This window comes from Xiphophorus maculatus, chromosome 12 (genome assembly GCF_002775205.1).
Source record: "Xiphophorus maculatus strain JP 163 A chromosome 12, X_maculatus-5.0-male, whole genome shotgun sequence".
Taxonomy (NCBI): Eukaryota; Metazoa; Chordata; class Actinopteri; order Cyprinodontiformes; family Poeciliidae; genus Xiphophorus; species Xiphophorus maculatus.
In genome coordinates, this window is record NC_036454.1 from 10,649,124 (window position 1) to 10,663,776 (window position 14,653).

Below are 14,653 nucleotides of genomic sequence, written 5' to 3' on the forward strand. Positions count from 1 at the left end.
TGTCTGGTTTCTAGTGGTAATATCTGGCAGTACTCGCAATAAGACAAAACTAACTTACAGGTAACTTTTCAGGTAAGAGCTTGTTTTCAGTCAATAATTTCATAAAATTAATAAAAGCAAACCAGTTCCACTGGAACATTATTTTATTTACAACATCAGAAAAAAGTTTTGTTTTAAGTAAAATAAGCTGCCAGTGTATCTTTTAGTATTATTTCATTAATATCAAAGACATACATTATTTATTTAAAACCAGCTCCTGTGTCTTGCTGAAAATCTACTTTTATGTTAGTTTTGTCTCATTTCAAGTGTACTTTTTCTTTTTCTTTTTTTTTGCACTATATTAGATCAAACATACTTGAAAAGATTTTGAGTTTTTGAAGGGTAAAAAATCTGTTTGGTCAGTTTTTGTTAGATTTCAGCACAAATCATTCACTGTTAATGATACAAAAGATGGAGTCAATCATACGTCAGAGTTTGGTGATTATGAACAGATTTTCTTTCTTGCTATTTTATTACGCTGTCTTCAAATTAACTTTAACATCAGAGGAAGATAACATGACAAAATACAAGAAGTTGTTTTCATGAATCAAGAAATCGCCCAAGTAGAAACTCGTTGACATCATGAAGTTGGCATAAAGGTCACACTACATCCAAACAAGAAGAGTTTAAGACAAAAACTGGAGGAAATTTTGTTTTATTTGTTGCAGTTTCCATCACAACTCCTGCTTTACTAAGAATTTAACTTAAATCTGCTGAGTATTCTTCTATTAGCAGGTACTTTTGTCTCTGTGAATGTCAAACATTGATAAGTCCATCTTCACCTTTATGTAATGCTACATGAATGCTAATAATTTAAAACAGATATAGCTTAAAAATGACGGTATGACTTTAATATTTTATTAAATTGTTTTTCAAAGCACCAGACCAAATGAAAACTTGCTCTACAATTTAAAAAATGAGCATTGAAACACTTGCACATCATTTATTGAAGTAAAATAAAGTGTTTAAGATATTAGCTACTTAAAGACCATCTGAGACATTTCCCAGACTACTTAGAGATCCAAATTAAGACAATTAAAGTTTCTTATTACAAGTTTCTGTCGAAGCTTTTATGAGGCTCTTCTTGTTGCACTTCTTCCTGGGATAAATTTGGATGTGACGTCTGACTCTAAAAAAAGACATGATTTGCAAATTCTCCAACATTTTGTACCTGATAACATGTTTTCAGACTGATTTCATCAACAAAGTGTGCTTCAGATGTTTGCGGCACATTTTACGGTAAGTTTTTTTTACTCTCCATAACAGGCGATGAAAGGAAAACGTCACTCCCCTGGAAAGTCTCAAGTACATCTCCAAATACAACATCCGCTAGATCAACAGTGACACAGAAGATTTATAAGATGTTGCAAACATAACGTAACAAACAGGCACTTTAGATAAAAGGGAGATAATGGACGTGAAAAGCACTGAAACATTGTGCATCACAAACATTGGCAGACTTTGCAACACACATTTGTTTTATTCCTAGAAGCCCACTATTATATCTAATGTGATGATCACCCACAAACTGTTTAAGTGTTTTTTAAGTCAACATGGAAATGCTAAAATTACACTGGAAATGTTTGTCCAAGAACACAGAAGAAGAAGAAGAAACATTTGGCTTCAACCTGAATATGTCCAACTCACTGGGATTTGTTGCACAGGAAGTAGTGAGTAACTTTAAAAAAGGAACCAAATGCAAAAATTATTTACCAATAATTTAAAAAAAGGCTTTTGTTTGGCCTCACATCCCCTCTATCTCCTTAATCTGAGCCATAAATAAAATACCTTGCAACCAACTAGCTTCAAAAGTCATTCAATCAGCAAATTAAAGTTTCTCTACATGTAATTTAATCTCACTGCGAAGGCCTCTAAAGTTTGTTAGACAACATTAGTGAACAAACAGCATCATGAAGAATTTTAGTAGGTGTAAATGAGTGAAAATAAACTTTAATTTACTACATATACATATCATTATTTTAAGACAAACCTAAAAATCCACTTTTGTACCTTTAGGTTTTTTAGCTCAAGTTGCAGAGATTATTTCAGCTTTTATTTGATCTATTTTCTTATTTATTTTTGCTTTATTGTGTCCAGGAAGCAAGAAAAAACAAGTAACTTCTACAGTTTACAGCTATAAAGAGTTGCGTTATTTTTGTTAATTTTGTTGTAATGTAAACCTTAATCAAAAGATTTAGCATAAATTTTATTTTTTTGCATTTTTGAACAAAAAAATACAAAGAGGGGAAAATCCACCTTTTAGAGTGCAATGAGACCAATTTAGTTCTTTGCATTTTTAGAAAGAAAACAGTCCACTTAAAAAAGTAGAGTAGATTATTTCAATTCAGTGAAATACAAAGTCAAATTATTGATCCCAAAGTGGAATGAATTAATTAACATTGTATTGTTAATTATTTTTGAGTCATAATTGCATAATTATCATGATTATTATATATAATTATAGTATAATTTTAGTATAATTTAGTATAATTTGGCTATTATATATAATTAAAACGAGCTAATTTATATGTTTTTGTCTTAGTTATTCATCTAAATCTAAATCACTGCATAGTATGAACAACTCCGAGGGGAAACTGAGCTGCCATACACTAGTATGCAGGCTGGAAATTAGCATGCTAACATATATTTTATTTTTACTTTATTTCTAAAAGTATCTTGTCCCCAAACGTCACCTGAAACCCTCCAGCTGCTCAGCTGTGACCGGTGAACTCTGAGTGGGCGGGTCCAAAGTCTCATCAGGTTTACAGGAAATGTGAGTACCAGGAAGTAGACAGAACTGCTGGGAGAGTTGTTGTGTCGCCAAAATAACTACAGGGGAAAAAGTTAAAATATCTTAAACACACAAACAGACAGCAGAGTTTAAAGAAAGTCAAGAAAGACGCTGCAGAGGAAGTTTAAGGTAGGACGGATCTGAGCCGGAAAACAAAGTGAAAGAAAGAACTGCTGCAGTAACTCTGAAATAACAGCTAGCACACCGACAGGAGACGTGTTTTTATATGACTTACATTTAGTTTAAACTCTAAAACGTAGAAGCATGTGCTGTACAACGTTGCTTAGGTCACGTTATGACTCCAGGTTTGACCTCAGACATCAAAGTTTCAGTCAGAAGTTTGATCACTGCGAGTTAAATTCAGTCAAGTCCAAAACTGTTTATACCACTGGCAGATGTAGCTCTACAGTCAGTTTCATTCAACCAATAATTACTTATAGGAAGTGAGACATGCCTCTTCCGTTAGATAACAAAGCATATTGAAAATTATTAATACATTCATCATCTTCAGTTGAGAAGCCTTTATTGACATTACAACTTTCAAACTCTTTTTTTATATGATTCTTTAGAAAGATTTCTGGTCATTTTTTACCATTTTATTTTTGGCTACAAACTGCTTGGAAAGCCTGCTAATGTTTAACTCCCTCCAAATATTCTTTGTCACATTTATGTCAGGGCTGATTGTCTCACATTTACTTGCCCAGCGAGGGCTGGGCAATAAATCAATAACAATATATATCGCAATAAACACACAATCAATATCAATAAATAATACATCTGATAGAATATCCAGTTTTTCACTGAACTGTTATCCAGACCTGCACAGCATTCTGGGGGATGTAGGCAAAGAAAAGACCTCTCTCAGCTAGCTAAGCAAGGAGTGTGGCCTCAACTAACGCACTCGGTCTTTGGTTACCTAGCAACAACCTATTGAGTAACTTGCACAGCAGTAGTTTAAGATTTTGCCACAGTTCCTCGAAACAGCTTAGAAAAAACTGCGTGGAGTGAAAAGATAAAGTTATGCCACCAGTTTGGTGGTATTTCAGATATTTATAACAAACAAACAAATAAATAATTATCTATGGACAGATATGAAACACTTATGTCGCGATATGTTTTTCCAGCCATGTCGTCCACATAATTTAATTCTGTTGTAATCATTTTGTACTTGTGGGATTTATCAGAAATTTTATCATTTCAGGATTTAATTATTATATCTCACACCATGTCAATTACTTCTAAAAAACAAGGATTTGGTGCATGAGTTTCAATTTATAGTCAATTTCCTCCAATCTGCACCTCTGTGAATAAGTTGGACACTCTTCTTTGCAGAATTGGTCCAGTTAATTTAAATTGTTTCATTTCCTGGTGCTGACTGAGCTAGCATAGTCCAAACATTTTTATTCACGTTTTGATCTGTTTTTTAATTCCAAAACCAGCTTTTTTGTTTGGGATCAATGATCTGTTTGAACTTGGGTTGTGCATTTATCGCATCCTTTATCACTTATATATTGTGAATAATTTTGATTTTTTGTTGTCTCAATACATTTCAATTAATAATAACAAATGAAAAACAAAACTGACAGTGTTATCGTAAATTTTGTTCTTTCTATTTTCTGCACTAACGAGAACATAAAAAATAGTAAATTTGAAAATATGATTGAATGCAGCTACTGTGTGCAGTTTAGTGATATAAATTGCACTTATTTAAGCCAGTGGAGTCCTGAAGAAGTCTATTTTAAATAGGGATGTTTTTCAAGAACAGTATTTGTGTTTGTGACGCTGTTAACACTGTGCTATGCAGATACAACCATACAGTTGCCTAAAAAATTTGAAATCACAGTTTTTATTATCACAATATATCGCAATAAAATTCTAAGTCCATATCCAGCACCTGTAGTTTGAACATGTAATTTCTTCCAAACTGTTGATTTGAGCTGAATTGGAAAGGATGAAGGTAGTTGTAGTTGTTCATTTGTTTCAATCTACTTTGTGCCAGGGGATGAATCAAACTCGCTGCGCGATGCTCCAACCATAACACTTGACATCATGGCGTCTTACTGAGACTCTTCCAAACAAACCTTTCCAAACCGCTCCATCTTTGTCTTGGACTGACCATGTGAACAGCTGCAAATTTCAGTCGGGCTGGAAGGTTTCTGCAGCCTGGGTTTCTTCCTTCCCCATTTAAATCTACGGACAGAGACACTGGTGTTCCAGCAGGTCATGGCGGCTTCAGCCTCGGTGGTTTTCTGGTTGTTCTTGAAGTTTAAAATCCTGTTTCCTTTCATCTGAGCACTGTAAAACATTTGAAGGTGACTTAACTTGAAAATACAGGTTCATCTGCTGCCTTGAAAATGCAGTTAAGGTCAACAAGAAAATTGTTTTAAAGTTCATGAAGTTGATTTAACAACAAAAGACAAGTTGTCTAAGCATTGATTTTTTAAGTTCATTAATCTTGAATTGTGAATTTTAGAAGTATTTCACAATATGCAAGAAAAAAAACTGCCCTCATCTAGTTAAAGAGCACACTGTTATGCATTAGTTTCACTCACACGATCAAGTAAAAATAAATACTTATGTTACTTCGGAATAATTTAAATTCTTGTTTCAAAACTTGTGATCTGACAGCTAATTTTATTAAACATTACAGTCAATTCTGCTCAAAAACATTTAGCGTGAACAGGATATTAAAATAAACATTAGCCTTAAAAAACAAGAGTCAGATCGATGTAACGCACTTCCATCTCAGGATACAAAAACATGCCGCTAAGCATTCTGGGAAGTAGCTCCCACTCATGTCTTTTTCTCCTTTTAGTTTTTAATGTGCTAACCTAAAATCTTTTGTTTATTCAACTCTTGGAGGTTTGACAAAATTAATATAAAAGTTAACATGCCTCACTGCTGTAAGTTTATTTTTCGCAAACTCACAAAATCTGAAACTTGCTACATTTATTTGACTTAAAGAGCAGAAGAGAGTAAACACAACTAAATGTTTTACAGTGAGGCAGCAGCTTGGCTCTTAACTCTGAAAATCCTCCTATTAAATGATTAAATGTTGTCAGTTCATCTTATTATGTCATATTAGTATAGATTGTGTTTTTTTCTCTAATATCCTGTACGAAGCAAAGTAATTAATTTACAAGGTATAATCGTATGAATGTTGAAGCATCAGATTCAGTCAGAAATGTAACCAGTAAAAGTCATTTTTTCTTGCTTGTGGTGGTGCTGGGTTTAGGTGGGGAGGCCATGAATCGGGTCCCGCTGCAGCAGCCGCAGACCTGCGGCCCGTGGGAGCTGAAGGAGAGGCTCGGCACCGGAGGCTTCGGGAACGTCACAAGATGGCAAAATAAGGTAAAGCAAATCAGAACCTGTAAAAAATACTACTAAAATACTCTTTTTGGGATTTTGTTCTGTCTTTCTGGTGATTGAAGTGTCCAAATAGTTGCCAACTTATCCAATTTGTTGTTATATTTAGCCACTTTTCACACCAAAACAGGGGGACCGATCACAGTCAGACCTGGCAGGTCAATCTATTGTTGATCAGCCAGAAAGCTGAGATCTGTGCACACCTGGCCTGCTTATTAGGGGCGGGCGATATGGACTTTGAATTTTATCACGTTATTTTGATATCGATAAAGATTATGATAAGAAAAACTATTTATTACTCGTTCTTTAGGTAACTGTATGATTGTGACTACGTGGCACGGCTTTCATATCCCCACAAACACAAATATTGTTCTTGGAAAAAGAATAAATAAATTAAAAAGTGTAATTTATATCACTGCATTTAATCTTATTTTCAAATTTACTGAGATTTATTGATGCTCTCGAGCAACAAACAGTGGAGAAAGTAGCAAAAGTAACATTTCCAGTCATGTTTTTTATTTACCATCAATCAGTGATATTTATAACGACAATAATAAATCAAAATTCTTATCATGAAAATAGATTTTTCTTGATAAATGATAAACAATATGGTAAATGGCAACCTCCACTGCTCATTAGTAGTTTTCAAGCTTTGTGAATGTCCTGGAAATATTTTAGTATGAATTATTTAATGTTAATTATTCTGAATATTATTACTGTGATAATTTAGCATAGAACATAATAGGATAGAATAATCCTTCAATTGCCCTGAAGTGTGTAAACTTCCAGCAGCAAATATCAGACCAAGATACACAACACTACCCACATTTTATAATCATTTTATAATTAAAATAATAATTAAAAAAATTTTCTCCCTCTTGTAAATCTTGTACCATGTATATAAACTTTTTTTTGTAATCTCAGCCTGCAGAAAACACTAACTGTACTTTTTGTCTGTCCTTGTGTAAAACAAGGCAGTTTAATTCAGCTCTTACATTTTCATGTTTCTTGTCTTTTGCTTTTCAGCATTTGTATCTTAGAGAGAATAACTTGTGTTTTAGCAAAACTTAATCTGAAATCACGTGAGTCTTGTCTGATGTACTTTGCTTTGACTAAATCTTTGACTCAGAGAAAGAAAGTCAAAATGTTCACCAGAAGTGTTTGGGTTTTTACGTGCTTTGAATAGAAAGAAAGAATGAGCTCAGTCCAGGAAACAGATGCATCGCTGCACTTGTTGCAGCTGAAATGGTTTCTGTTGTCATGATAAGTCATAGCAAGTTGAGATTATCAAGTTGTAATACCAGTAAGGGGGGAGTATGGGAAAGTGAACACTCCCTCCCTAGTGAACCTTTCCTTCCTTTTGTTGCAGCCATTTAGCGGCATTACTCACCGATGCTGCAGCCCGGCAGCAGCATCCTGCGGAGTCAGTCTGAAAGCTTATGAGAGATTCTCAAACAGTTCCTGCAACATATTTTGTCAAATTACAGTTGCTTTGTGAATCCGGCATGCAGAAAGTATTTGTATTTAGAATGCTGTTTATTTTATAATTCTGGTCAACAACCAAAAGTTTGTCTGAGGTTTTTCAAATGTTTTAGGGTCATTTTGATGGGCTGAATCCAAAAAATCACATTGGTTTTGCTTAATCAGGTCAACTTTGTGAACTATAGATGCATCATGAGCATCAAAATGCATGACTTGTTGTCACGTTTGGATCAGTTTCCTGATAATCTGATTAAACAGGAGGAGAGAGACTCCATCAGAACAGAAAAGAGAAGGAGAATTTAGCACAATGAAGACGTAATGTTCATTTAACATGTTTTTACCCTTATCAGGGATTATTATTCAATTTACAGAAATCCAAGTTTGTAACATTTAATTAATACACTGTTAGAAAAAATGGTTTTTTCTCCTAAAACCTGTTTTGGATGAGAAATATTAACGGAAATGAACTGATAATGTGACAAAAATGTAATCAGTTCAGTCAGAAGATCAGATTTCTCTAAATCAAATTAGACTAAAAACCTGACCTGTTTGAGAAAAATGAATGCCATTTTTGGATTCATTGGTGCAAAATAGTCCTAATTCAATAGAAAAAAACACATACAACTTATAAAAAAATATTTTTATGTAACCCAGTGTTATCACTTCTGATCAAACTGGTGGTCGTTTGTGTTGCTGCGTCTTGGACTTCAGGAGGATATTAGATGATTTCCTGCTGGCACTGCTGCTGCCATGACTAAACATCCTGCATTGAAAGTTTCCTGTATTGATGACAACACTGTGGGTTTAAATTAGATATTTGACCACAGACAGAAACAGGATGGTGGGGAGAGGAGTGGCACCACTTCCTTGATGAGAAACAGGTAGTAGGATGGAGCTGAATGGGTCATTATTTTTGGAAATACAGTCACTTTATTGGTCACACCTTGCTTGTTTGTGGTTGGACCCTCTTTTTGATTTGTTTATTTAAAACAGGTTTTTAAAAACAAGAAAAAACGCAATCAACAGGACAGAAAAAACATGTGCATACATAACCAAGAACAAAATAATTAGTTTACCACTACGTTTCTGTGTGGAAAGGAGTAGGAAGATTTAATAATACCCCTTATCATAATTTAATTAAATGTATTAGTTGCTGACTCAATAATTATCAAAAATGTGTAATTACAACCAGGTTACCATGCATTTATGAGCCAACAAATTCATTATACTACATAGACAAAATGGTTACAAACCAACTCATAACAAGACAAGAAAATCTACATGCAGAATAATAGAATATAATAGAATATACTTTATTGATCCCCAAATGACAGAATAATTACCAACTCCTTGACAAAGTAGGCCTATAAATTCTTCTTAGTCTGTGTTATAAAACAAATAAAATGCAAAAAAAAGAGAGGAAAAAAACTCAGAGGAATCGTATCATATAATATAATATGATAGTAAGATAACAATAATGAGCTACCAATATTGGCTTATTATTATTTTCTGTAATGAACATCTAATGTTTGTTTCCATCTTGCTGCTGTGTGTGTTTTTGGAGCAGCAGCGGGTCGGTCAGGTGGTATTTGTTCATTCATGCGATATGATAGTGATGCAGCAAATTATGATGCATATAATGCAGTTTAACAGAAGCAGAGAAGTAATGGAGAAATGGTTGTTTTTACATGGTGCTGAAAGTGTAGGGAAATATATGTAACACATATGATATCGGTAAATACTCCCATAACAACAGTATTAATATCAAATATTGAACATTTTCATATTGGTGCATCCCTAACAAATACTCTTCTATAGCTTAAAGCTCACATTTGAAGTCAAACTGCACAAAAATTCACAAAAATCTGAAATTGTTCTCAATGTAATAATAAAACTAAAAAGCAGTAGTCTCATAAAAACGCTTTAAAAAATAAAGTGTGTTATCTAGTCTTCATCTTCAGTCAGTTTCATAGATGAACTCTCACTTTGTACAGCCTTTTTATAGTTATACTGTCCATGTGACCTACAGCCATGTGCAAAGGAAATTTATTTCCTGGTGCATCCATGACTCCTCCACTGAGCTCCTTCAGACTAGCAGCAGCAATTAGCAACCACTGGTGGATCTGCACCTCTGCTGAGATCTTTATATGAACAATGCGTCTCCGTCAAATGTTTGTGAACACTTGATAGAGGACAGTGGATGTGATAACCTGAAAATGCTGGAGCTTCTTAAAGAGACCGAGGCCCGATTTCAAGGCGTCAAATTTATTTTAGGTCATGTTTGACATATATTGAATTTTTATGATAGCTGAAGGTGATAATAATTACTTGATTGTGCTATAAAATGATACTCTGTGGCTGGAAAACACATAATATCGTCCCTTTAAGGTTTTCATGGTGGAAAAACCTGCTATTTACAAGTTTCTGTACCTCCTTGTGAATAAAGAGTTTTACTTTAGCCAAGGAGGCTAAATTATCTTAATTATCTTTTAACTCCTAACCCTTATGAGCTGCACCTGGCCGTGGCTGTTTAATGGTCAAACTGTGTTCTTGGCCGTTCCGGATCATGACTTTAACTGCGTTCACTGGAAAATTAAGAAGTTAGAAATTCAGCTGCACCAATCATCGCAGTCTGAATACTTTGGTAATGAGAAAATCTTTTAGATTGTTTTGCACAAAGCAGAAGGAATGCTTTCTTGTTTTTCCATGTCTTTTTATATCCTTTTCTTCCTGTGCGTAATACTTACACCCTTTTCCAGTCCATCGCATTACACATAGCGGTGGACTAATTTGTTTTGGTTTCTATGAGTTTTTTGTAACCGTTTTGTATTTCTTTGTATGTTTGGATAGCATGGCTTCTTACTGACTTCTGGTGAAATATTAGACATGTCCATTTTTTAATAACCATCACTTAATATTAACTAAAAGAGAGAAATTTAGCAGGTTTTTCATCCGCTGCTGGAAATGAAATCATGTTATTTTCCAGTTATGAATAAATAACTGGAAACAATCATCTTAATAAAAGTATTGTTATACTTAAAAAAAACTAAACAAACAAAAGCCAGATTGAGTAAAAGTAAATCTAGAGACTTTATAATGCAGAAATGTGGAAGAGGATTAATTATTTTAGTGCTGTTAGTGCATTATTACAGTTTGGTCATGCACTATTTGTATCTGTGATGCAAAGTTTTAATATGTTTGGTGACATACAAGCTTTTTATTAAACGACTGAACTGGAACTGAACTGGGAGCATTAATTGCCTGAGGGAATAATGTTTCATTTTAAGGGCAAATAAAAGTGGCCACTTGATGTTATGAGAACAAGAACCCGAGGCTTCGTTCTCGTCCTGGAATTAATGCCAAAGCAGTACAAAACAGAACCAATACTATCAGCTTTTATTGGCGGGTTTGGGGAAGGATTACTGAAGAGCACTGGCAAATGTGGAAGTAATAAATGTATGGTTAGTCCTCTTATGGAAACCCGGGTCTCTGTTTTTGCTTTCAGGACACAGAGGAGCAGATCGCTTTAAAGCAGTGCCGACAAGAGCTGAGCGAAAGAAACAAAGAGCGCTGGAGTCTGGAGATCCAGATTATGAAGAGGTACGTCTTACTGTCACATGCATTAACATTAACAGAGACCTTTCTTTTTGTTATTAAAGTAGCACCACTTCAGTACTGTTCTGCTTTTATATGTTATTATACTCCTTTAGCTTTTGAACGCATAAAATGGGAAGAAATTTAAATTTGTCAGCTAATAGTTTTCACAACATCAAAAACAAAAGAAATATATTTTTTTACTTGCATCCAGAATGCATTTAACTTTAATGTTAAGCTTTTCCATGCAATATGTGACCTCAAATACAGAAGTAAGTATTTTGATGACTTAACAAGAAAAAAAAAGACATAAAAATCCTCAAATATCAAATGGAAGTACTTTAGTTTGTTTCCTGAAAACTTTATCCTGTTTCACTTAATAGTGGTTTGTTGCTTTAAAGAAGTGTAATAAATTATAACATTTGATCATAACTAAATATCTATGATTAAATTTACTTCCACTAGATTGTGAAATTATTAAAAATTACTTTAATGCTCTTCTATCCAATCAAGTTCAGGTAAACATCTCAAATTGTGTGCAAAACAATGAATGATTGTGACTGAAAGTAAACTAAAATCAAACAGATGATAACAAAATAATGGGAAAAATAAATTTAAAAAATAGGAAAAAATTAGGAAAGCTAAATAATTGACTTGACAAAGTAATAAAAATGTTTAAATATGTAATAAAACAAAAAAGAAATAAAAAACTATTGTTTTACTATTGTTTTACTACTATTGTTTTTTTCCATTAAGAAAGAAATATGCATAGAAACATTATTGAAATTTTATAAAAATTTAACTAAAAAAAGTTTTGTTTAAATTTCTTACCTTGTTTTATTTTTTTTATGTATGGATTTTTCCCAAATATTTATTTCTTACATGTTTGTGTTAAACTTTTATTCATCTAAATGTTTGATTAAATAAGCATTTACTTTTTTAACTTCTTTTTGTTTTAAAACAAAGCCTGTTGATGCTTCCAGATTGACTTCTGGGGCATAATCCCTGTTTTATTTGCTGTTTTGTGAGCCAGCTTGGTTTGTTCCCTGACGTCTTTGGTGTTTCTGGGTTTCCGTTCTTATGTCTCCATCTCCCACTCAGGTTTCCTCTGAAAAACAAAAGACAAAAATTTCTTTCCCTAAATAGAAAAAAAATCACCCATTTACCAATTAATAAGCTTGGCTGTTTGGGTTATTTTAGTGACTTTGGTTATTTCTAGCACCACAGTATTCCTCCGCCTCGCTTTGCGCTGCATTTTAAACCCAAATACGCCCGTGAACAGTTGCCGTTTAGGTGTCGGTCCCTCCGGTTCTGTGCCAGCTCGTGTGGGATGGGATGTTTGTCAGATGCAAAGTGTGCGTGTGTTTTGTTATATTTGACAGTGTAAACTCATTTTTCCTCATTCTCACTTTAACAAGTGTGTTGTTTTTGGACAGACATGGTTAGAACCACAGCGGCCCATCCTCCCACGCTTCATTCATGGAAAAACCACAGGGCAGGAGACATGGCAACATTAGCTATTATATTATAGCAGCTTCTTAACACAGATTTGCGTTTCCACTGAAAAACATCTCGCTTTGTTTGGTAGCCATAATGTGTTTATGAAGCTTGAATTGCACCATTTCTCAGTTTGCTGAAAGATTTGAGCAAACAATAAAACAAAAAAAATGTTTATTCTACAGTTTCTCACTATTTTTTATTCTCAAATTGAGTACACAGATCCAAACTTTGACAGTTTCCAGATAAGAAACATTTTCTTTCTGTTATTAGAAACAGAAAAAAACATTCAAAACATTAACTTCCTGTGTCACAGCAAGATTTCAGAGCACTCCAGGTTTCTTTGGAATAATCTGACAGGAATTAAACAGATTTACTTTGGAAGGGTATCTCTGTTTTTCTTGGCATAAACATTAAAAACCTGCCTCACTGGATTGGAGAGTCCTGTTGTACATTTGAATGGGTCAGATTCGTGTGATTCAGAGTTTTCCTGTAGCCACATACGTGTTTCTCCAGAGATCCCAGCATGAGGTCAACACACAGAATCACTGTCATTGTGTCATGTGGAATCAAACATGGAGAACCAACATTTAGTTTTATACTCGCTAATCTTACCAAACATGGAGAACCAACATTTAGTTTTATACTCGCTAATCTTACCAAACATGGAGAAACAACATTTAGTTTTATACTCGCTAATCTTATCAAACATGGAGAAACAACATTTAGTTTTATACTCGCTAATCTTACCAAACATGGAGAACCAACATTTAGTTTTATACTCGCTAATCTTACCAAACATGGAGAAACAACATTTAGCTTTTGCACTGTACAAATGTAGAACTAAACCCAGAACAACTGGAACCAGCGTTTATTTTTATAATTAAACATGGAAAACCAACCAACATTTAGTATTTATTTTTTAGTGTATTACTTTTATAAACTGTGGAGTACTTATTACTTTAGGCCAATATTTAGCTTTATACTTTTAATATCGGAGTCCTAGAGAAACTCCTGTTAGTTTACTTAGCAACTCAGAACAAGAATCAATTCTTTTGGTTTTGTGTTTTGTATGTAGCTTTATATTGCACAGATCTAGAACTCAACCCAGAACAACCGGAACCAACATTTAGTTTTATACTCACTAACAGAATCAAACAAGGAGAACCAACATTCTGGTTTTATCAGAACAAGAATCCAGAGAAACCCCAATTAGTTTATATGGACTACTTATTCTTATTAAACATGGGTACCAATATGCACCTTTACCTTTTTGTCTTTCTTTTAGTTTTGTTTTGTTTGTATTTCTTTCTAAGCACTTTGAACTGCCGTGTTGCTGAAAATGTGCTATATAAATAAAATGACCTTACCTTACCCAGAATTGATCGAAACTTTTTCTGGACGTTTTCTCTCTATCCCGACGTTTCTGTCAACCCATCTTACAGGAAATCACAGAATGATGCAGCCATCATCAGCATCAGAAAAAACCCTAAAAGTCTACAGAAAAAAAATATTTTAGCTGCTCAATCTCTCCTTCTGTAGCTGAGTAAAGTTGGTGGCATCAACTAACTCACTCGCTCTGTGGTTACCTAGCAACAACCAATTGAGTATCTGGCACAGCAGCAATTTAAGCTTGAATTCATTGATGATATATCGATGCATTTCTTGGTGCCCTTTACCTAAACCTTTTCAGATGCAGTTTTGACATTTTGTTTGTCATAATCTGAGTGTTAATTTTGTAATTTTTTTTTTTCATAAATTTCCCTCATTCCATTGTAAATCTCATGCTGCAGCTCGTCTCCTCTCATTTTCATGTTGACAGATCTGGTTTGCTTTTTGAAGCAAACAGTTTTTCCGTTTTTATTTTGCCATTGCGGACATCAT

The 14,653-nt window shown here is 34.0% G+C and overlaps 1 protein-coding gene across 2 annotated transcripts in view; it reads left to right on the plus strand.

Moving 5' to 3' along the window:
- Nucleotides 1-2,813: 2,813 nt before the first annotated feature.
- ikbkb (inhibitor of nuclear factor kappa B kinase subunit beta) overlaps nucleotides 2,814-14,653 on the plus strand; it is a 30,725-nt gene continuing 18,885 nt past the window's right edge. Inside the window, exons 1-4 of one of the 2 annotated variants that reach the window (XM_023342976.1) lie at nucleotides 2,814-2,959; nucleotides 4,830-5,142; nucleotides 6,066-6,181; nucleotides 11,184-11,278. In XM_023342976.1, coding sequence (XP_023198744.1) covers nucleotides 6,077-6,181; nucleotides 11,184-11,278 — 200 coding nt within the window. In that variant the 5' untranslated portion in view covers nucleotides 2,814-2,959; nucleotides 4,830-5,142; nucleotides 6,066-6,076. The remainder of the gene's footprint in view (nucleotides 2,960-4,829; nucleotides 5,143-6,065; nucleotides 6,182-11,183; nucleotides 11,279-14,653) is intronic. The other variant, XM_005794842.3, reaches the window with a different exon arrangement.